Genomic DNA, 23,730 nt, shown 5'->3' with positions numbered 1-23,730 from the left:
GCCCGCCGTGCCCCTGCCGCCCCGGAGGAGCCCGCCCGGCCCGGCCGCTCCGGAGCTTTTGGCGCCAAGCTGAGGCAGCGCTGCGCCGGTCGGGCCCGGCACTGCCCGCCCAGCGCGGGGCTCCGCGCGGTGCGAGACTTACTGGGCGGCCTCGCCCCTACTCCGGGGCGGGGGCTGGGGGCTCCTGGCGGGGCGTCACCGCGGGCCGCGGGCGGGCAGGGGAAGGGGAAGAGAAGGGGCGGGGGCGGCGGCGGCGCGGAGGCTCCTCCCGGGCTGCGCTTCCCTGGGCGGGCGGAGAGCGGCGCTGGGTGCCCGCGGCGCACGCTCCGCCCGAGCCTCCCCTTCTCCGGGCCGCCGCCGCCGCTGCCGCTGCTGCCGCCACCGAGCCGCTCCCCCTCCCCCAGCCAGCGCTCCCGAGCAGGAGCTGCCGCGCCGCGGAGCAGGAGGCGGTGGGAGCCCCCAGGGCAGCGGCCGGCGGGGTGGCGGCGGAGCGGCGAGCACCACCCGGCACGGAGGCTGCTCAATGCTGCACCTTCCGGAGCTGCATGAGGTAAAGGCGGCTCCGGGTCCCGCTTTCCCCCGTGCTCTCTCCCCGCTCCCCGCGGCCGCGGGGGTGTATGCGCGGAGCTGGGGCTGCGGGGGGCTCTTTGTGGGCCCGGCTGAGTGCGGGGCAGCGGGGCGGGAGGGGGGGGTGCGGGGCGAGGGCTGAGGGGACATGAAGTTGCGGGAACAAATGGAAAGTGGTGAGTGGCCGGGCCCCCTCCCCGGGGGGGCTCCTGGAGGCGCAGGAGGGCGGGCGGGGGGCTCTGAGAGGACGGGGTGGTCGCGGGGGGGTTTTGTTTGCTCTCGCCGCCGCCTCCCTCCCTTCCTCCCTCCCTCCCCCTCTCCTGTTGGCTTCTCTGCCTCCCGATAGTTTTGAGGCCTAACTGTTTAGGCCTCGTCTCCTGGCTCTGGGGCCGGTGTGCCGGCTCTGAACCACCCCCTGGGGCCGGGAACGTCGCCCCGGCCCACCCCCCAGGCCGTAAGGGGCCCTCGGCCGCGGGGTACCCCTCGATTGGGCCCCAAATTTCATTGTAAAACCGTCGGCTGCGAACTAACAGTGTTGGGCTGGAGCAGCCCCGCAATGAAAGGAGGCGCCGGAGGGGAGCGGAGGGGCCCGAGTCGCGGGGAGCGGCGGCGGGCCGGGCCTCGCTCCCGCCGGGATGCGGCGGGGACAGCGCTGGGGGGCGCGGCCAGCGGGGCGGTAGCCGGGGCCTTCAGCGAATTGAGGGTGAGGAATGGAAAAAGAGGGTTAGAAAGTCGTTTCCATTCTGCTGAACTTTTGTTTTCTGACCGATAGAGGCCGGTAGAGGACTGTGGAGAAGGAAAGTTTGTAACCAGCAGCGCCAGGATGGACTTCCCTGCTACCCAACCAAAACCTGCTGCCGACGGTAAAATCATCTACTATCCTCCTGGAGTGAAGGAGATTACGGACAAAATTACCAACGATGAAGTGGTTAAACGGTTAAAGGTGAGCAGTTCTGACCGCCACCCCCTTCCCTGCAACTTTTGCTTGTTAAGGTAAACATTTTATCACTGGAATGGAGAACTGCCAGAGTTTTGTTGTCCTTCCTGCCTGCAGACATTTAAGGGATTATGACTTCATTGCTTTTCCTTAAAAGAGGAGGACCCATTTTTGTAATTCATTACTGTTCTCTTGCGAGTTCTCTCAATGCCAGAGTTGATACATTAAGTGCTAATTTGTACATGAAACATATCCACAGTTTAGAGGAGAAGTCTGAAGTGGAATCACAAGTAATAATTACAGGATATGTTAGCAAAATTTTTTGGCAAGCTAGGTGGTTTTATGGGTTCCGGCATTTGAAGAAAGTATAGTTGAGCAGGGGAGACAAGTAGATCTGCATAAGGCTGTTCTTGATTGAAAAGATCACACTGTTGGCGAAATGCAAAGCTTAATTTCTGGAGTTTATGGATGGCCTTTTGAAATTGTTTCAAAACCTACCTCAGATTTTTCAATTTTGTGTAATACATATCTGTTTTTTCCTATTTAGTATAAGTGACAAAATTGCTGAATTTTCATAAGCAAAAGGGGTTATTAGAAAAGTATCTTCTCTGCTTGTTTCACAGCATCCTGGGGGACTGTGAGTCTTGCCTCTCTTTTTTATTTTGTTAATCCCTTTTTCCACTGGAAAAAATCCCGAAATGCTACTGTGATTCATTAGTATTATTTCATAAGTCCGTGCTGAAAATAGAGAATTAAGCTGAGCATTGATCAAATATTGACATAGCTCGTTTGTTAACACCGTGGTCTTTGGACCAAAGGTTTTTGTAACCTGGGATTTGGTCTTGTGCCCCGGGTGGAGATGCAGTAATAATTTATAGCGATCAGAAATATCCTGTCATCTGATGATCTGTTTCCCATGACAGCAGTGACCCCACAAGGACTGAAAAATAGCAGTCGTGGTCTTGACTAGTCAGTTAGTACATTGAAAAGTTTTCTTGGCTATAAATGTGAAGAGAACGTAGGCTTTGTGCTTTGCTTTTTAAGCAGCAAGGCTCATAGTGGTTTTTCTGAAAATTAGCCTTTTTGTCCATTTACAGTTTTGAAAATTATTGAATGGACAAGTCCAGCCTAGTATTTTCAAAACTGCAGTGGAGTATTTCCAGTTACAGGAGAAGATACTAGAGTTGTGATTGTTTAGACAGATACCTTGGATCGAAGTCTGTGGAGTGTAGAGGAATGCAGTTTTGAGGTGATCCTTGAAACAGGTATTTTATTTTGTCCCAGCTGGTGGACTTGCAGTGGTGAACTGTGTCATTCCTATATAATAGAGATAATAGAACTTCAAAATCATGTATATGTGTTTTGCTGAATTCACGTGTGTGTGTATTAGACATAATCTTCAGGCTACGAGCCGACTTTTTTTTGTTGTTTTCTAATGAATTATTGTTACAGAATTCAGACAGCCGAAAGATTTGAGACTAACTTTAAATGGGAGCAAATACTTTGCTACTGCACCCAGCATCACTGAAAAGACAGAGAAAGATTTTTCTTACTGTATTGGTACTGTTTAATCTGAGTTAGAGGAATTTTTTTTTGTCAGGTATTGGCTTTACTGAAGGATCAAGAGAATGGGAAGTATTGTGCACTATAGAACTAAACCAACAAGTATATTTTTCTTCGTGCATTTGTATAACGTATATGTTCTTTATGAAGTCCGTGCTTCCTTGTATTGACTTAGTTTATAAAAGCAAATTCATTTTGAAATGTGGAATATTATGATGACGCTTTGCTTGGGATGGAAATACTTGAAAAAGTTTAGTTCAATTTCTTCAAGTTTTCTTCAAAAGATAGCCTTCCAGAACTTTAAATATGACTTAATGATAAAAGCTAGCTTTAACAGAATGTATAAGCTCAGGCATGAATCAGTTCATGAAATTGTAGATTTTTTTGTCTTCTTGGCCAAGTGTCAGCCAAAAGTGCTCTTACAGAAGATAGTTCTTACAGAAAATGTTCAACTTAGAGTTTTGGCCATCAGGCTGTGGGCCAGTTCCTGCAAGTTTTTGCTCTTTTAGCTTGGTGAAGTCATGGTCAACTTAATTGGTTACAAATTTGGGTCCTTATTAGCAAGTTTTCTGATATTGCATCTATATTTTTGTGTCCAGACCTCTTCTCCTAATGAAAGCCTTTCTTATTATTGGAACTTGAGACGTTCTGGGCACCTGTCCCAGAGTGCCTGAGCAGCAGCTTTTATGCCAAGGACTTTGAAAAAGAATGTTTTTATATCCTTTCCCTCCTTCTGCTTGGGGTTGTGGGTAATAAAATGTAGGCCAGATACTTTTAAAGTGTTTTGATATATCTGTATGATAACATCATTACTGTTCCGAAAATGAAAACATTGAGAATTTTAAAATTAACATGCATCTTTTGAGGGACGTAGAAAGGAAATGCCTCAGGATTGCATATGTATGGCAGATGAAGCACAAGTTCAGGTGCTTAATTGAGTCAAAGGTAGTTTCTGGTACGCTAGATTATATTGATGGTTTGGTGCTGTAGAGTGGCATGTGTTATATAGTTTCAGCTGTTGAGGAAGTGATTTTAACTGGTGTACTGTGGCTGGGGTCAAGTGTCCGTTCAATAGATCCAATTAAGTTTAAGCAAACTAGGCAGCTAGCATGTAGCGGAGTGTTGAGGTTTACTGTACTTTTGACTACAAAATATATAATTTTTTTAGGTCAGTCTTTCTCTTTACAGGGCAGTTTTTCACAATATAATGATTGGTTTCAGGGCTGCAAGTCAGCTGCTTGACACTTTGGGTAAGGCTTGTGGAAGAGGAATAGTAACTTTGACTTAAACAAGTGATAGAAGGGGAAAGCAAACAATTCTAAGGCACCCAAGAAGCCTTCCTTCTGTTCCAAGATCAAGCCAGAGACTAAATAAAACTTGAGAGCAATTGTGTTAGCAATATTATATTTTTTTCAATAAGATAGTTGAAGGTTTTGAAAGAAGTTTTAGAAACCTGGCATCTGCTTTGCTGCAAAGCTTCTTTATGGCTATTGAAATTTTTTCAAGATTGACTGTATTTTACTGCCTCGTTAAACTCCAGACTTGTATATTGCTGTCAGTAAACTATTAAATCTCAGATATAACTTTGATCACAAGAGAATATTTAAGTGTCATTTATATAAAACAGTCATTATGAGTAAGATTAATAGTAGTGTACTTAATTGTCAGCTACGTTACAAATAGCCCCATCAATCCAAAATGCATAGAGACTGATTTTCTCAGTCACTGACATACACAGCCCTTGTAGGCAAAGCCAGAACTCCCACCAAAATATGTGGGGCTCTCACGTGCTTGTCCCAGCTTCTGTTCTGTACTCTCTTTACAAGCATTTTGTTTTGCTACGCACCAGAATGGAAGGGTTGACAGATCTGGGTTTAAACTTAGCAGGAAAAAAAACCAAACCAACCAACACCAGAACACCCACCCCTCCCCAACTATGTTAATTTTAACCTGAACCGTTTTCTTGTGTAATTTATCACAAGAACTCACAAACAATTGGGCAGGCACAGGGGAAAAACTAACTTCTTTTTGTGGCAATCTTTCCTTAGAATGTTGAAGGAACTTCAGAGTCAATTTGAATGTGAAAGTTAGCAAATGGTTTTTTTTGAGATAGAGATGGGGACATTTGCATTGTTTCTGGAAAGCTATCACGCCTGCTAGGGTTTTTAATGTTAAAGAAATAATGCATGATGGTGAGTTCAGATACAGCTTTATACTAAAAACTGTACAGTTTGGTAGTGTAAGACAGGTTTGTAGAAAAAAAGAAAACACTTACAGTGCACATTTTCTTTTACCTGGAGATATCAGTGTAAGCAACACTAATTGATAAAATCTGTAAAAAGCACATTTAATCAGATGCTAAATATACAAAAGTAAAAGAAAAGTTTCTGAAACTTTTCAAAGGAAAGGAAGTGATAAATTAATTTCAGCATGGAGATTTTTAACACGGGTTTAAGGCAATGTTTAAATATGTTTCTGTGAAATTAAGTTTTATCGGTTAGAATTTAATGAGGGAGATAGAGTTCTTTATCATAGCTGGGTTAGGGTTCTGGTTTTTGTTTTGTGGGGGTTTGGGTTTTTTTAAAGAGTTATTGTCCTTTCGTTTTTCAATCAGTCCAATAGTCTTGTTCCTTTTCTCATGGTGACAGTTTGGCAAGGCATTTGCTGTGAAAGTTGCTTTTGATTTCAATGACCACCACACCCTTTCATCCTCTCTCCAGTTCTCCCCCTGCCATCCCCACGCCAAGGCCTAGCTTGTGATCATCTGGAGAGGTTAGCAATCCAGGTGTGCCTTGAAGTCTTCCCTATCTTGTCCCTTGGCATTTCTTAGTTATCTTATATGTATTTGTCCCAGAACGAAACAAACACTCTCCCTCTCCTTTTTTCCATTGTCTTTTTGCACATTCCTCTGGTTATTAGGTATTGGCTCCTTTGTAGTTTGGCCTGTTGTGTCTCTATCTTCATACCACTAGAAATAACTAATGCTGATAATTTGTCATTTCATGCACGGATGTCTTTTAGGCATCTGTTACACCATGTTAAAACTGAGAAAGGTTGCTTGTTGCTACTTCAATGTTTTTGAGTAGGCTGTAGTTATGTGAGAGGAAAAGAAAGTTACTCTTAACTAACCCTGGTATTTCTGCATAAGTTAATGGCCGCTCTCTGTGGTCATGTAGTTAGATGGACCTTTGATCTGACCTGGCTTTTACCTATGCAGTTGATTTAAACAAGACTAAAAAATGCAAATTAAAATGTCATCTAGTAGAAGAAAATCTGTTGTGTCACCCACAAGAATTTGGTATGTTTGAGGAGAAAAGGTATATACATAATAAGTGGGTTGGATAGTATATTAACTAATAAGTGCTCTTTGCTGGCAAGATTTAGATGACATGGGTGACTTGCATGTATTTACATGCTTATATTTAAGAATTATAAGTAATTCTCTGGAGGTCATATACCCAGGTTACAGAAATGATCCACAGTTAATTATTCTAACAATTTAAAAACCTGTCATTAATTGTACTTAACTGCAGATTGCAGTTGCAATGTTCTTGAGCTATTGGTGGCCACATAAGCCTAAAGCCAAATTTTTAATTTGATTTTGCTCATAGTTTAATCTTTTTAATTAGTTTGAGTCTTGTAACAATCAAGTTTTTCATTAACTAGGACAGGCCACTAGTCGGAGAAGAAGAAATTGTGTTCTGATTTTTTTTTTGCCAATGGAATATTAACCAACTGCTTTGTAAATGTCCCAGTTTTGTCAGTCCTTAGAGGAACAAACCATCTAGCCTTACCAAGTTTGCCCAGATGTTACTGAATTTCAAACTGATTGACGATGACACCCTTTGTTTTTGTATCTGATAATTTTCTTTTGTTAAAAGTGCGTCAGTAATTAATGGCAATTTCACATGTACAGTATTATTCGAATGGTTTCCCAGCAACACTAAGATAAACGTATTTTGAAAGGGAAAAAAGCCCCCATTTGAAAGGGGGGAAAAACCCAAAAGGTTGCTGAATTAGAAGTGATAACTTCTGATGTCTGACCACTGAAATGGACAGACTAGTTCAGAAGTCTTTATGGCCTCATTTATTCTACTATAAACCTCAAAGAATTTTTAATCTTATTCTTTGCTAATACTTTTTTGTGAGGTAACATTATGTTAATCACAGTTAAAAGATGGGGAGCTGATGAGCTACTGAAAGGAAAAAAAACAGACCCCAATACCAGAGAGACGAGTTGACTTCATGTGTCTGATTTGGTATTTCTGAATTGTGACTTCTGAAGTGAAGTGCATTCTGTTGCGCTTCATTTGTTCAAGTTTCTTTGATTTCAGTTACATTTCTGAGTACCCAGGGTTTCTGTAAATCGGGCCTCATCATCTCTCCTGAAAAACCCAGAAAATGACTAATGTTTTCTGTGAAAACTGTGTTACAGGCTGTTTAACAGGCATTGTATAGAAACTTTGTAATAGGTGTGAGGCTGGCATGCAAGTCTTCAGACTTTACTGTTTCAAAATACGGCATGGAATAGTCCTTTTCTTCACGTATTTTCCTTCAGTTATAGTATTACATCTTCAGTAAATAAGAAAGATGGTCTTTGAGCAAGATGCTTCTCTATCAAACAATCTTGATTAACTCCAGAACAAGTTTCGTGATGTGAACGGAACCAAGTAATGGCTTCAAGATTTTGATTGTGGTGTTTCCTTTTGTGAGTGTGTGTGTGTAATCACTTACCAACTACTGTATTAACATTAGTATTACAAAGACTGATTAGAAGTTTGAGAAATACAGGATTATTTACCTTGGAAAAGAGGTGAGTAAGAGTTGTGCTAATACTAAATTACAGATTTCTGGGTTTGTCCCCCTCTTCTAAAATGGAAACAAACTGATGAAGGCTAAATATTATTTAGGGGCGTACTGGAAGCCTGTGGCAGACCAGAGCTCTACTGATGTTGTATTCAGTATAAGTGACGTGGTTTAGTCATATAAATCACTTCAGGTGGATATACAAGTCAGTCTGTATTTTTATGTGTATAATGTGGGAGTGTTTTTGTTAATTCAAGTGTTTTAAATAAAGTTTGGATACAAAATCCTTGACAGTGCATTCTTATAAGGAGTTCGTATGCCTAAGTTTGCAAAACAGCAGGAGCCTTAGCTGTGCTCAAAGACTCAAAAAGGAAGTGTTAATCTCTTACCAGCAATATGAAGTGAAAGAAAAACTGTCCTTGGGCTTGCAAACAGTAATATGGAGATGATTGATAGAAAGGGAAATCAAACATAAATGTGGTTACTTTTCTTCCTTGTCTACTTGAATCAATTCATGCTATTTTGTCTGCTTAATGTCAATGCGCATCTTCTGCTATGAAAAGGAAAAACAAAAGACAAAATAGCAAATCCTTGGTTCACAGTATATATTTTAGCCATTTTTGGAGTTAAAGAAACCAAACTTTTGTCTAGTCCCCAGTCTATGTTAAACATTCTTCATATCTGAGGGTTTTTTCCCAGGCTTCAATATCTTGTTAATCCCCACTGTCACCTAGAAATCTAAAACATGTGCTTATTGTGGTGTCGCTCAAAGCAATGTGTGTTTGCTGGCTTTGCAGCTGCCGTAAGCTAATGAACTGTATTCCCACTGCTGTGCTGACATGAGAATTTGGCTGTTTTAAAGATCTTTTAGGCATGATGAAATACTGCTAAGGATAAACAAAGATAAAACTGGCACAAGGTAGTTTCTGCTCAGGAGTGAAGATTGAAAACTTTCTGGTACCTGGATAGCATGGGGATATTCTAAACATACATTTTATTTATGTGAGACAGAAGATACATACTTACCTGATGGAGGGGTCAGAGCTTCAGTGTTGGGATGAGTTTTGCAGCCACAGTGGGGGAAAAATTCTTTCAAATTTACTGTGAAGGCTGATCAGCCTTTTTAATGTCTTACTCTCAAGTGAGTTCCTGTTTCTTTCTAGTTGTTCAGTTATATTACCTAATCTTAATGGTACTCTATTGTCTTCTGTGAGTACAGCCTGTCACGTTTAGCTGGAATACATTTTGGAAGTCATTAGCATTTTAGGCCTCATGTCTTTAGTTTCTAATGCTAGAAGTTATGACATCTATCTCCATGAGATTTATCAAAACTTTCCAAACTACTGAAACAGAGAAGAAGTTTTGGACTGGCAAAATACATTCATAAGCATTAAAGAGACATGTCTTTTCTATTTACCAGTAATTTTTGAACAGATACAGATATTGAAGATGAAAGAGAAGAAGAAAGAACAGTTTTTAAAAGGATTTTGGAGAAGTCAGATACTTCTGACTGATGGTGTGTGAGTTTTCCCGCACACCATTTTTTGGTGTCTACAGTACCTGAAAAATGCACATGCTTAAAAAAAAGTAGCCAGATTAGTTAGTACTTAGTAGTATTAGAATTTGCTTGTGGTCATTAAAGAATTGCCCTTTCCTCTGCAGTTGCTGTCTTTCTCTTTCTTGTGGCTCTCTATGGAAATAGCCTAATTGACCATGAGGAAATAGCTTAACATCTGCAGGTTTACAATATTTTAAAAATATTATGTAACTTACTGATCTTAAAACTGTTTTATCAGTGCATCTAATATGAAAGCCCATCGAAAGACCAGCTGTAAACTTGTGCTTACTATGAAAATCTTTTTACTGTTGTTCTAAGTACTCAAAAATCAATCTCTCAAAAACTGGAAGAAAATATTTGTGGGCCCAGTTTACTTTGTATATGTAATAGAACTTTGCCTGGAAAAATGTTTTCATCTTGCTTTACTAATGAAATAAGTTTAATTTCTTTGTTACTGATCTTTCCTGAAGTTACATTAGTTCAGAACTTCCTGGCAGTTGGACAGAAGTTTCAGAGATGGAACACTTGTCTAGTTGGTGCTGAGCAGAATAGAGACATCCGAATTCTGTTTACACAAAGGAACATGGACACAGCACTTCAGACATTTCAAAAGGCAGCCTATGTGCTAGCTGGAATAAATGCAACTAATTATTTCATGGGTGTTTCAAATGTTTTAGGGGATCTGCTGCTCCCTCCCCAGCTTCCTGGACACAGCACCCAAAGGAGAGTGGGCAAGTAATGCAGGAGGATGAGGGATGCAGCAGCTCTCTGAGAGGAGAGCAATGGAGATGAGATCTGTTGGAAACCCACCAGTGGCAATTTTACTGCCTATGATAAAATCAATTTCACATAGCAGCAGTGCAGGAGATAAACAAGTAAAATAAAGCACAAAAACTTATTAATACTCTCTTAACCCACAAACTGGTAGTGTGTGGTTCATGGCATTCAAGAATATTACTAGTTTTTAAACTTAAAAGTGGTGGTTTTTAACAACTGAATATGATACCTGTATTCCGTGAACATCTTGATGAAAGTCGCTTATGCAATATGGTATTATTGAAAGGATAAAGCAATAATAGAAACAGCCAACCTAAAAACCCAGCAAAACCCAAATCACTGAAAAGTAGCTTAAAATCTCAAAAGACAAACAGTAGGTTCTTTAGTTGATGTTTTCTATAGTGGTTTTTTTACATAATTAGCTTTTTCGAGTTTTTCTGGCTACTTAGAATCAAGATTGTGGTACAAATGCTGAAGCAGAATGTGTGCAATGAAACTATAGTTGAACTTAGGAAGTGATTAATATAAAGAAATTTTGCAAAATGAGTGTTATGATGATGCCAATAGTGATGTGGATGTGAAAAGGTATTTGTTATAAGTTGTTCCTTGAAAAAATAAGCTAATTGACTTCTGTTACAAATTCAATGTAAGGAAGATGTGGTTGGTTATTTCACCTTAAAATTTTTACTGTCTTTTAGTCCACAGGATAGTCAAAGTGTGGTAAATCCTGTTATTTTAATATAATTGTGTGTTTTAACTGTGCTTTTCTTCTGGTACCATTTGAAAATACATGCATGTACTTAATTATCCAAATGCAGTAATGGTTCTCTGTAATAAACTCATTACTGAAATTCAATCAAGCTATTCATAATTTAGTAGGGAATTACTTGAAAGTAGATTTTGTAGAATATAAAAATTGTTTTTTCATGTGATTTAAGAGTCTAAAACCTGATATTCAGTCACTTAAATCTGACTGCAGTGCCTTTCTGTGGGCCTTACTCCTGTCAGTCATAAAGGAAATAATTTTTCTTTTAAAAACTTTGATTTCATGGAGTAGCGAAGAGGAATAATTCAGAAATTATGCTGCTTTGTTTTCACAATGGCACAATATATTGTGGAGTACATGAAGGGAAGTTTAATTCTTAAGGTGTTGCAGTAATAAGAATAAAGCAAGTAAACTCAATACTTTGTTATGATGGTAAAAACTATTCAGTGATCTGGGAGAGATAGAAAAAGTGGCCCTGCATGTATGGGTTTTGACAGGTGTTTCTTTCTCATCACTGACGTGTTGCAGAGTTAACATTCATTCACCTAGAAAACAAATGAAGAAATGCAAAGTAGCTTTGAAGCTTTTTTCCCTGAAAATACATGCTTACTTAAATGCCTAATTCAGTCATCCTTTGTAAATGTAGTTGGCATGTGCCATTATTCCAGAAAAATTCTAATCCTTCTCTTCTCAAAAGCTCCGACTTCTGCTATTGCCAGTAGAATGTCAGTGGCAAGAGGTACTATTTTTGCTCATGTGAAATCACTAAATGAAGGTCTAGGAGTTGCATTTGTGAGCTGTTAGTAACATTTTTTTCTTAGAAAATATATGTAGAATATGAAAATAGGCATATTTTTGTAGCCAAAGGGAAATTGGGAAATCTGGCAATAAGATTTCAGCTTTGTTCCACTTGAAACTAGTAGTCTAGACTGCTGTAAAATCATGAGAATTTTGCTTGAGGAAATGGAGGATTCACCAAGTACAAAAACTGTATCTTTGTAGAATATATACACATTAATAGAACTGGAAGTAGGTCAGTAGAAAACTTAATAAGCCGTTAAAAAAATCACTTCGAAATGGGAGGAAAAACCGAGTTTAATGTCTATGTATCTAAAGCTCAGCTGGGAAAGCGGGGGTGGTGTGTAATGCTTTCCAAAGTTACAGTCTTTCAGTACCAGCCTATGCTTCCCTTTAAAGGTTAAATCACCTTCAGTCAGGTTACAGTTTAAAAAGCTGCTATTTAATTTTGTTTCACTTTGACATTTTTAGATGCTGTTCTTAGTTTAGGTTCTTGTGCAAATTGGAGCATTCTGGTCCGAGTTGGATACGCTACATAGATTAAAGAATACTCATCTTAGAGTTGAAGCTCTGTATGTCACTCCATGTCTGATGCTAAAATTGGTTTCCGATACCTGTGTATGTCTGTGAGGATGGAGCTCTCCATTAGATTTTTATCTAGCAGTGAAGCTGGTTGAGAAATGCCTTGAGGGACTCTCTCTCACAGGCTCTGTCTCCTGAGAACACATACTGTGGAGCTGTGCCCTAATTCACACTGTCTTGAGACTCCTCAGAGTTACAACAATTTCAGTCTGTGTGAGGGCTGTCATGCATTCATTTCTGTACAGTATCTGAATTGATGCCTCTCAACATTCCAGTTAAAAGCCTGGCATCATGCAACATCCCCAGAAAATTAATTTTAAAACTAGCCTCAAAATTTTAGAGATTAAGACAATATTAGTTGGTGTTTTTAGAAGATTTGTTGAGAGTTTTCTCATTATTTTTCATCATCTTTATCAATCTTCTGTTGAAAAACAAAGATGTGGGCAAAAATAATTTCATCAGGAAGGTAAAAAGGTGAAGGAGTAAGTAATGACAGGTTGGTTCCGTAGAGTATTGCAAGTCAGTTTAGTAATCTGAGCTGACCTGCATAGTGGGTATTCTAACACAGTCAAAATCAATTTAGTTTATCTTAAAAATAAAATCTTAAAAAAAAAAAATCATCTAGTTCTCTTTATAGTCTGCCAGAATTGTGTTCTGGAAGCTTGTAATCCTGGCATTGTTGTATCTGACTACTTTTGAGTACTTTTAGGTTGATGCTGCTACTGAAGAAACAGTTGCTCATTTTCACTGCTGCTGCCACTGCTGTTCAGGAAGAGTAATGGTTCAAAGTAATTTTCCTTATTTGCATCACCAGCACTCTTAAAGTCATAGAAATAAATCAAGTTTGTGAAGAGTAATACAAGAAAAAGTAAAGAATAGAGGCACATAGTGACTGTAGGGAAAGAGGGAAAACTAGTATAGTTGGAAAGGATGGAGTTGCTATACCAGTAGGTAGAGCATTGCCCTGAATCAGACCCTGGCATATGGAAGCACAAACACCAAAGCGAGCATTTTGAACCAGTTAAATACTCTTGCTACTTGTGTGCCGTAGTTTTTCCCCTGCCAATCCAGATGTATCTGTGGCTTGCAGGATGCTGGATTGTGGAAGTCATCCTATTCAAAAGCACTTACCTTTTTCCAGGTAAGTTTTAATTTGGATCAGCGTGCACAGTCACCTATTACCCCCTCCTTGCTTTGGCAGAAGCTCTATGACAATATCAGGGTGAACTGTTGTTTGCAGTGACAGCTTAATTTGGAGCACTGTGTTCATAGGGTTTGACCTTACTAAATCAACTTTTAAGTCATTAAACTGCACCCTGAGATTGGGCTGAAGTACTCTCACTCTCTCCTGTCATTTTTACAGCCGTGTAATGAGCTGCAAGAAGCAGATATATCTGAAAAATAACCTGGGCAGAAAAAGGGAATTTTCAGTAGTGTCACTTATCAGCCACATATGTGCTGGCATAATAGAGGGACAGATCTGGCAGATTTGGGTTGACTCACACACCCATGAAACTGCGCCCTAAGAAATTCTACAAATGCCCCTCCACCTGCTCTGTTTTTGAGGCAGTATCTAAACAAAATGAAGTATGTCCCTTGTTTCAGGGAGCTGCAAATGTCAGTGCAGTGAGTGATGTACTGACGTTCCATGTCTGAAAAAAGAAGCTAAGAAACAGAGGAGAATGTTCTGTGGTTACAAACAGTTGAAATCAATGCTGCGTATACACAAATGTGTGGATTTTGCTGGTGCCAGTAATTTTGAACAAACATTCATGTTGGGGAATCCACGATGAATTTTCTAATGTTTAGCTGACTAACTGCAGTTATAAATACCATTCATCCTAATACATAATTGCTTTCAAAATAAATTGATTTTATATTTGAGTTCAGAATTGATGTAGTAATAAGTAGAGAGAAGAAGATAACACCTCTCCTTTCTCTAGGATTGTTTAGTTTTCTCTTTTTCTGCTTATTGTCTGTCCTGTTTGTACAAAAGAAGGAATTTGAGGTTTCAATGTTTTTCAGGCATATCTAAGCATGATGGCTCACAGTTCTGTACCAGTATTAGGGTTATGAGATGCAGTCTAATGTTAAGACTGATCTTTTCCTGTTCTGCGGTCCAAACTACTGAGTCTTGTGCTGTGACTTGAACTAGAGTAGGCGGTACAGGCCAGTGCTTACAAACAGATTTATCTTCATGCTGGCTCTCATTCTTACTGTTTTTTCCCCTTCCTAATGCCTCCTGTAGTTGATTGTTCTTTAAACAAAGATGTGTGTTAACTTACAGGATATGTATCTGTCTGTAGGGGAGTAACTGTATACATACGTGCACATAGACAGAGATGAAGCTTTTATTTTCAGATAATCACAAGTGCAAAAAAAAAAATTGTACTATCCAGCAGATAGGCCCATAAATAGCTTTCTCCCCCAAGCATGAACTGATAAAATGCAAGTAGGAGACTCTTTTTTTGTGTGTGTCTCATTTCAAAGCCAGTTATTAACACTCCATGGGGCTTATAGCAGGAATAGACCCCAAGTTTACTCTTGCACATGAAGTGCTTCCAGAAGTATTCATAGAAAGTGAAAACCCTTCTTCTGTAGCTCATTTACGTAATATTTTTTACACTTTGGGACCTGAGAGTTGTGCAGAACATACTAAGGACTCCTCAATAGGCCAAAAATCCAGCTGATGTTGAAATATGTTTGAATATAATTTTGTTTGTTCTTCTTAGATAGTGTTTACAAGGAATTTGCACTTATTTAGAGGTTTGTATGCATTGAAATTCTGTAGTTGCCAAACTTCAACTAATCTTAGACCTGAATTTTGCCTGCTTTTCTAGTAGTAATTTGTTTGTATATGGAAACTTCTATGAAAATAGCAGTGTAGGAATGTGGCCAGAAACTTTTGGATGAAGTTATATAGATAATTTTGATTATACAAATCCTTACTTTGAAATAATTTGATTTCAGCTCTTATCATTTAGTTTGTGGCTTGTTGGGTTTAGTTGTTTCATTTTGTATTATTATTGAAGTAAGCCTTTACTGTTACTCTTCAATTCAGAAAACTTCAAAATAATGCTTAAGAAATGAATGTGTGGATATGCTTTGCATATATTCACATCTGAGGAATATATTGGTATTCCTGGGGTTCAGTCTTTTTGTTTGTGTACAAATTTTGGAGACCTTAAGTGTCTCTTGATTCAAAAATCTGTAATTACCTGGCATGCCTTTGATAGTGTATGAAAAAAAAACTGCAAGTAACTGATACCATTCAGAGATTTGACCAACACAAAGAAATTCGGATACATTTATGGGAAGCTAGACGGAAGCTAATACCTATTTAACTATAAACTGACTTTGTGCTGTCTTAATCCTGACCAGAATGCTTGCAAAGCCATCATACTGAAAATGAGGGGGGAAGATGTTCTGGGTTTCCTGGGCTTCTCTAAGACTGCTGACTAGGAGATACTGCTTTCTCACCCAAGAGAAGTGATGAGCACATAGGATACAAAATGCTTAAATTGGAAGACTATATTCAGTGATGGAAAACTACTTTCCTACCGCTTGGGTTCTCAATACCTCACACAAGGTATGATTCACACAAGAATCAGCCGTCTTTTGACCTCTAAGTCAGCTCCTAGGCAAATTCAAAATAAATACTGTAGACATGGTGTCAACAACATGCAGGTGGCCCCATGATTTTACCATTTTTAACCCTATATGTGAGCAGTCAGGGCTCTGGCAAAAGAAAGATGCTGAAGTTAAAGCAGAACAAGGGGATGGTTTCAGGCGGGCAATAGGAAGCATTTCCCTCTATCCGTCAGTTTTCTTTGCTGGATGTTTCCGTTTGGTACTTCTTTTTGGTCCTTAGTACAGGCAGTACTTACCTTTAATGAAACTGCCAATAGTGGAATCTGGGAGTAACATCTTTTCGCCTCTCTCCTTGGTTAGGAATTTGAGCCCCATCTGGATTAAGGTTATTTGCTCTACTCTCAACATCTGGAACCGAGTTCTGTAATTAATCTCATGAATGTATCATGAGATTGGGACTGTTGAATAAAAATACTGAAGCATTTTCCTCAAGATCAGTTACTTGGTCAGCATCTGCTTGTCTCCTCATCCACTACTCTCCAATAAAATTCATAGTAAAATATTAGGTCTCAGCCATTTTCTTTAAGGTGCTAAGTGGCTTCAGTTTAATGTCTGAGTTTTAGGTGCTAAAGGCTGTAGTTGACAGCTTTTGTTTCCTGACCATAAATCTTAGCCAACAGTATTTTTAGGATGTCCAGTGAACTCTTGCAGCTCTTGACGACTATTGCAAACCTCTACAATTTGCATTCTGAAGTTCATTCTGAAGTTTTCTTCCTTGCTATGAAGATGAATTGTGAAATGTGTTGATTTTGAATTTAAAAAAAACCAAAACAAGACCACCAGTTCAATCAGGATAAAATACTGCAGTGTTACAGTTTTCTTTTTAGGATGGGAAGATGAGAAAGCAAACACAGCAAAGTACATTCCACAGGGGTTTTTTTGTGAATGGGTTCAGTATACCAGTACATGATCTACATGCTATAATCATGAGAGTGATTAAAAATATATATATTCAAAAACCTGCAGAAAAAAACAACTTACGAAACATGAACGAAAAGGTTTCATGGTTTCAAAAGCCGTTAATGAGTAATGAGAGTAAGAGCAATGGAGCTTCATGTATTTAAAGTCTTGTATATGGAAACTTAAGACGTAATACTTTTGTATAGGATTCAGGACCTGAAGGCAATAACTATATAGTCTAGAATGGTTTTAGATAAGAAAAGTTAAATTTTGTGCCTATGTGTAATGCCTTATGTATGCTTAAGAAAGACCAAGTGATTTACTTTGACAGTCATCTAGTCAACTAGTTGTCATTCTCCTGCAGAGTTTGTATATGAAAGAGATTGTTCTGTCCTACAGGTAATATTTCCCCTCCTTTTTTAGTTTTCCCAATCATTGGGTTTTTTATGATACATTTAACCTGCAGCACATGCATGTGGGCTACTGTTCTGAGATCACTGCAGCTGAGCAAGTGAAGTGAAATCTCTGTAATTTTTGAGTCAGAGAAACAAAGATAATTTTTAAATAAGATGTTATTTTGGCTTCAGGCCTCTTCAGTCCAGTACTGTTGGTGAAGTGGATGCTTTCTTACGTGTTCTGGGCAATCATAATTTTTTGGGCTGAGGCTTGGTGCATTCTTCGCAAGCTTCTCAAATTTCTCTTTGATGCTGTGTCATGGATGCAGATATTTATGAAGTGACCAAATCCCATCCACTGGGTACCAAATTTATGTTTGTGCGTGGGGTACAGATTGACATTGTTTCAACTGTCTGATCTTAGAAAGGGAATCAGATTAATTTTCCAGCTATTTCAAGTGAAGGAAAAAGTTACTCATTGTTGCAGTGCATGCACTGTCTTGAGACACTGGTTCTGTTGTAGTGCTGGAATTTACTGAATGAGTTTAAATAACTCACTCAGAAACTGTAAACTCAGTGGATAACAAAACATTTCTAATGAAGGACTAAACTAGATGTTAAAGTAATTTAAGGGGTATAACCTTAAGAACCTCTTCAAGTCTCTTCTCCTGTGTGGTTTTGTACTTTTGGCATTGAAATTTCTCAAATTTTGTCATGGTGAGGATAAGTGATTTTTCTGGATGAACATGCCAAAGTGTTTTGCAAATACAGAGCGACTATGCCTCAAGTGCTTTCTTGAAGTATGCTGGACCTTCAGAAATTTTGTGTGACTTCTGTTTTAGGCATTCTTTGAGGATATTGCTGGCAGCTATTTAAATTGTATTTGGTACTTGCAGGTTGCTGATTCCAGCAAAGTAGTTTAGTTAAATGTTATTTTCAGCTAAATTCAGCATTATCAATTCTGAGACTGGACTTGAATGATGTATTTAAATATATAAATTAAGCATTAAATACATAATGTGTATTTTTTAATAAAAAATGTTAAATACTTTCCAGACTAACTTTGAGAAGTTTGCCAGATGTGAGTTCTTCCTTGCATAGTTATGTGAATTTTTTTTTTCAGAAAATTTATTCACAGATAATGAAAATGTTATACTAATTGGAGAGCATTCAAGTAAAGCAGAAATTAATGTAGAGGTTAAAGTGAGTAAATACTGCACAACACAGGTGATATGAGTAGGTTCACCAAGAATAGTCTGGGGAAACTGTCTAATAATGGATATACCTGATGTCTGCAGTGACAGTGGTTATACTGTCACTATATATATAGTCTTTATCTGAAGTCTCTTTCTAGGAGAGCAAGGAAATGGTAGTGCTGTCTGATTCTGGGGACCTCAGTGAGCTTTACATATTTCATAAATGAAGTTTTAGTAGAAGACACTCCTTACTGGAACTTCTTAAAAAATGTCAGTCAGTTTTTGAAAATATTCTTAAAAAAAAAAGTCTTGCATTAACACTTTAGATCTGATATACTGCCTGCTTCTTATCTTAACAAAATCAGTAGCTGTAAAACTGTGATTACATGCGAGGAATGTTGAGGGACAGGTACAGCAGTTACGGTCATATTCTAGCTACCTACAAGGAAGGAATTTGATGGAACTGATAGGCAAAATAGTTACAGAACTCTTATGATGGAAACAAGGAGTTACTTAAGTTCTCAAAATACTAGAGAAAAATTCCTGGACAAGACTTTATTAGCCTGACATTAAAATAACTGCAGAAAATCAGAGCAAAGCCACCACTGCTCTGGGATATGTGACATAACATCCTCTAAAACAATATTGCTAGTCCAGAAATGTATATTAGAGCTCTCTAGAAGCAGGAATTGTATTTTTTTTTCTTTAACTAGGTTAGAAAAAGTCATGGTTTTATAAACAGTAAATATTCTGGATTTGAGATAATTTTCAATCAGCTCAAGGTAGCTGTATTGCTTGAAAATACTATTAAAATGTTTTAAAAAGTTAGAAACAAGTGAAAACAAGTGAAACCCTGTTACTGGTGATTGGGTGTAAATGTCAAGACCCAGCAAATAAAAATAGGTATGATACAGAGACACAAATGGGAATACCTGAGTTTTTCTGTCTTTTTTTTGTTGTTGTTGCTCTCCTGTCCTTGCCCTTTCATTTTTACTTTTCACTGAACATACAAATGCACATTACTCCCATATTCAAAATGGAAAAGTCTACATAGTGTATCATAAAATGAACAGTAAAAACATTAAACCCAACATTTTAAGTACTGGCCTGTAAAGTCTTGGAAAATCCTTTCTGTAAATAATATATTCTATTTGAAATATTTCCATGCTTTTAATATTGGCAATTATGATGGTAATATGAATTTCTTGAAGACTTTTCTTATTGTTCTTTGCTACCTACATTAGAATCACATACATAGATGTATTATATTGATTTTACAGGCTTATTTCTCAGAAACTGAATATCCTACACATAATCATTATGTCTTTAGCATCATCCTTTTGCTGAGCACTGTGGATTTGACTTTCCTGTCTTTATATCAGCAATATCAGTGCCTTTTATTTTTCGTTTAGTCCCCCACTCCATTTTAATGACAATTTTTAAAGGGAAAATTTCTTAAAAATATTATTAATTTCACATATATCGGAAGTCAGTCTATTACTTAGGGTTGTCATTATGCACAGTAAAATAATTTAAGCTTGCTAAATAAATTCTACAAATACAATACTTTCCATACATTTATTAGAAATAATTTTCTTCCTCCTTATTAAAAAATTAAGACTTAAAGCCAGGAAACCACTCCAGGTAAGTTTCAGGTGCAATTTTTTTGCATCAGTTTTTTCCTGTGCTTTAAGAATTTTCAGAAACTTTTTTTTTGATGGGACTAGTTAAAAATAAAATCAAACCACCAGACACACACAAAGTAAGAAAATTCTTGCATTTTGCATTCAGTCCATTTTGTAGTGCCTTAGTTTTGAGCTTGGTACCTGCCTAAAGACAAAGCTGGCAGAGGGGGGAGGAGTGGGTGTTGTGTTTCTGATACAGGTAATAGTGCTCAACAGGTAGCAAAATTATCTGGTAAAATAGTGCTTTGTTGGAGAAAGATAATTTATCTGAACAGAAATTCTTTGTAGCAGTGCCTCTCACTTGGTAAGCGTGGTAGCTGGCACCTCACCAGCTGCTGGCAGAGAACATCCATGTCAGCCAGTTCCTTCTGAGGAGCTGTTTTGATGTGCTGGTTTGTTAGGGGTTTGTTTTTGTTGTTACTGGTTGGTAGTATAAGTTTTGATTGTGAAAGATCAAAGATTTTTACAGTTTTACAATTCAGATTTTTGTCCAGCCTTTTGCACTGAGAGTGGAGCTCTCAGCTTCTGCATTCTATATAATTATCGTTAATATGACAGTCTTGTACTATGACTCCAGTAGATGACAAGAGACAAAATTCTTCAGTGAAGTTTTGTCACTCTAGATATGGTTCATGCTAGGGTCTCACATGATTTGCCCCCTGATTTTCAATTCTAAGGCACAGTGGAATCTGGCTCTTAAACAAACCAGAAAATTCACATCATGGCTAAAGAGTTTTCTTGTTGACCCATGGTACCTTTGTTTTGATACTGCATATGATGGCATTATGTGCAGTTGCCAGTCATTCAGTTCCATGAAAGAAATTCTAATTTATTTCTTCTCTTACTGTCACAGATGAAAGGAATTTTAATTTTTTTCTTTTACTGTCACAGACTGTGCAATCATTTAAAGATCAAGGTACAAATATTTCACATAATTTTCTGCTTTAGGAGGTGTTCAGCTCACCACAGCTTACAAGATTGCTGAAATAGAAAAAACACTTTTCTTGGAAGAAACATTTTTTTATTAGTCTCATTTATTGATTGTGTTAAAACATATATTGGGTTTGCGTGGCCAAGCTTTCATGGAGGGAGTGGGGGGGCAGGGGTGGGCTAAAGGGGTAGCTTCTGTGAGAAGCTGCCAGAAACTTCCTCCATGTCTGGCAGAGCCAATCCCTGGCAGCTCCAAAGATGGACGTGCCGCTGGCCAGGGCTGGGCCAGATAGAAATGGTGGTAACAACTCTGTCATAAGAGATTTAGGAAGATTAAAAAAAAGGACTTACTTGCGCAGATGGAAGCCAGGAAAAGAGAGGGTTGAGGATATCTGAGAGGAACAACTGTGCAGAAACCCAGGTCAGTGGAGAAGGAGGAGGAGGAGGTGCTCCAGGCACCGGAGCTGAGATTCCCCTGCAGCCCATGGTGCAGACCATGGTGAAGCAGCTGTGCCCCTGCAGCCCATGGAGGACCACGGGGATGCTGAGATCCACCTGCAGCCCGTGGAAGAGTCCCACACTGGAGCAGGTGGATGCCTGAGACAAGACTGTGACCCCCATGGGAGACTTGTCCTGGAGCAGGGTCCTGTCAGGGACCTGCAGACCCATGGAGAGAGGAGCCCATGCTGGGTCAGGTTTGCTGGTAGGACTTGGAACCCCTTGGGGGACCCACGCTAGAACAGCCTGTCCTAGAAGGACTGCACCCCGTGGAAGAGTGACCTGTGTTGCAGCAGCCTGTGGAGAACTGTTGCCTGTGAGATGGACTCCTGTTGGAGAAGTTCATGGAGAACTGTCTCTCGTGGGAGAGACCCCACATTGGAGCGGGGGGACTCCTCCTCTGCTGAGCAGTGGGACTAGCAACATGTGACAAACTGACCATAATCCCCATTCCCTGTCTCTCTGTGCTGCTGGGGGAGGAGGTAGAGCTGGGAAGGAGGGAGGGATAGGAGGGAAGGCATTTTTAAGGTTTTGTTTCTCATTATCTTGCTCTGATTTTGTTAGTAGGAAATTCAGTTAATACTTCTAGTTTGAGCCTGTTTAGCCTGTGGCAGTATTTGGTGACTGATCTCTCCCTGTCGGTGTCTCAACTTGTGAACCCTGTGCTATGTTTTCTCTCTCCTCTCCAGCTGTGGCGGGGAGTGATAGGCTTTGGTGGATGTCTGGCATTCAGCCAGGATGAACCTGCTGCAGAACACCAGCAGGAAAAAGCATGGTGTTCTTTATATATGCCCTGCTTCTGGATGACAGTCAGAAGACTGTGTGATGTACCAGGGGATGCACCTGCACCATAGTGTAGAAATAGATGTGGATATAGTATTTACAACATCAGTATTGTTAGCAGCATAGCTCTCTAGGTGTGTTTTAATGCGAAACCCTAACACATGATTGTGTTGTAGGAATTGATCTTAAATAATCACTTCAAAATGAGTCCTTACAGTCAATTCACAGTAGAAAAGCGAAGCCATTGTTTTGTCTAGCACCACCTTCTCTTTGGCAGAGGAAATGAATTAGCACACAGCACTGAGCTGGTTATGAAGAATCCTCTCTGTCACATCTGGAGGCTATTATCAAAGTATTTGCAAAACTTCATATGGAAACCCCTTCACCATGGGGAATACGGTTTGAAGATTTTTTTGGTTTTGCCCCAGCCTTATATAACACTTTCCAGTATACATAGGGGAGGAGGACTTCTTAATGAAATGCTTCTAACTGATAATGTCTTGAATTATCATTAGAACATCTGAAAAATAAGCTCTTTTTAGTCCCCCTGCAAAACTCTTCTGTTATGTATCTATGTGGAAGCAAAGTTTCTGATAATTTAGATGACTTTATGAACCTTCTTAGGGTATTCAAACAATTATTAGTCTTTGGCAGGAAAATTGGAAAGAATACCATTACAAATCTTTCCAGTAATAAAGACTAGATACTGCTGAAGACTGCATTACTTGATAAAATGAAAATTAGTGCTGTGACACCACACTTAAATCACAGATGTGTAAGAGATGGTGAGTAGTGTGAGTATGAAAAGATAATGTGCTGATGAATATGTGGACTCTCATTTCATTATTTGAGAGGAAGTATACATCCATTGTTAAAACGTGGGATTTAATTGTGACTATAGTTTGTGTCATAGAGAAATTGTGTGAACCAGTTTAAAACTGGGATAACAATACCTCAGGGATTGCAATGTTGGTGCAGCCAAACTAACAATATTTCTCAATGTTTCTTGCATTAAAATAATTTTAAAAGGTCTTGGATTGACTAACCAAGTATTGTCATGCATCAAAAGCTGCTTGTAAATAAAAAGCAGATATCAAGAAATAATTTTTGTTGGTGACAAACCGTACAGTGACCTATGTTAGGTAGAACTTTGCACACTTGAAAACCTTTTAGCTGTTTGGGAAATGTGATGAGGTGAGTTGGTTTTCTTCGTCACAGCCAAGGAGAATTTCACAGAGTATGTATTAAGTCAAATAATTTGAGCGGAATTGATTCAGTGGGAGCTTCTAGGCTTGATTAAGGCGCGGTGAGGAATAATGAGAGAAAATAAAACTATGA

The 23,730-nt window shown here is 39.2% G+C and overlaps 1 protein-coding gene across 3 annotated transcripts in view; it reads left to right on the top strand.

Annotated features, from left to right (window-relative positions):
- The first annotated feature begins 277 nt into the window (after positions 1–277).
- PDS5A (PDS5 cohesin associated factor A) overlaps positions 278–23,730 on the top strand; it is a 92,226-nt gene continuing 68,773 nt past the window's right edge. The window contains exons 1-2 of one of the 3 annotated variants that reach the window (XM_032108657.1): positions 278–550; positions 1,340–1,510. In XM_032108657.1, the coding sequence (XP_031964548.1) occupies positions 524–550; positions 1,340–1,510 (198 nt within the window). In that variant the 5' untranslated portion in view covers positions 278–523. The remainder of the gene's footprint in view (positions 551–1,339; positions 1,511–23,730) is intronic. The other 2 variants (XR_004240080.1, XM_032108656.1) reach the window with 2 other exon arrangements.

Source organism: Corvus moneduloides, chromosome 5, assembly GCF_009650955.1.
Source record: "Corvus moneduloides isolate bCorMon1 chromosome 5, bCorMon1.pri, whole genome shotgun sequence".
Classification (NCBI taxonomy): Eukaryota; Metazoa; Chordata; class Aves; order Passeriformes; family Corvidae; genus Corvus; species Corvus moneduloides.
Note: the sequence above shows the minus strand (reverse complement) of the source record. Positions and strands in the feature narration are given on the sequence as shown.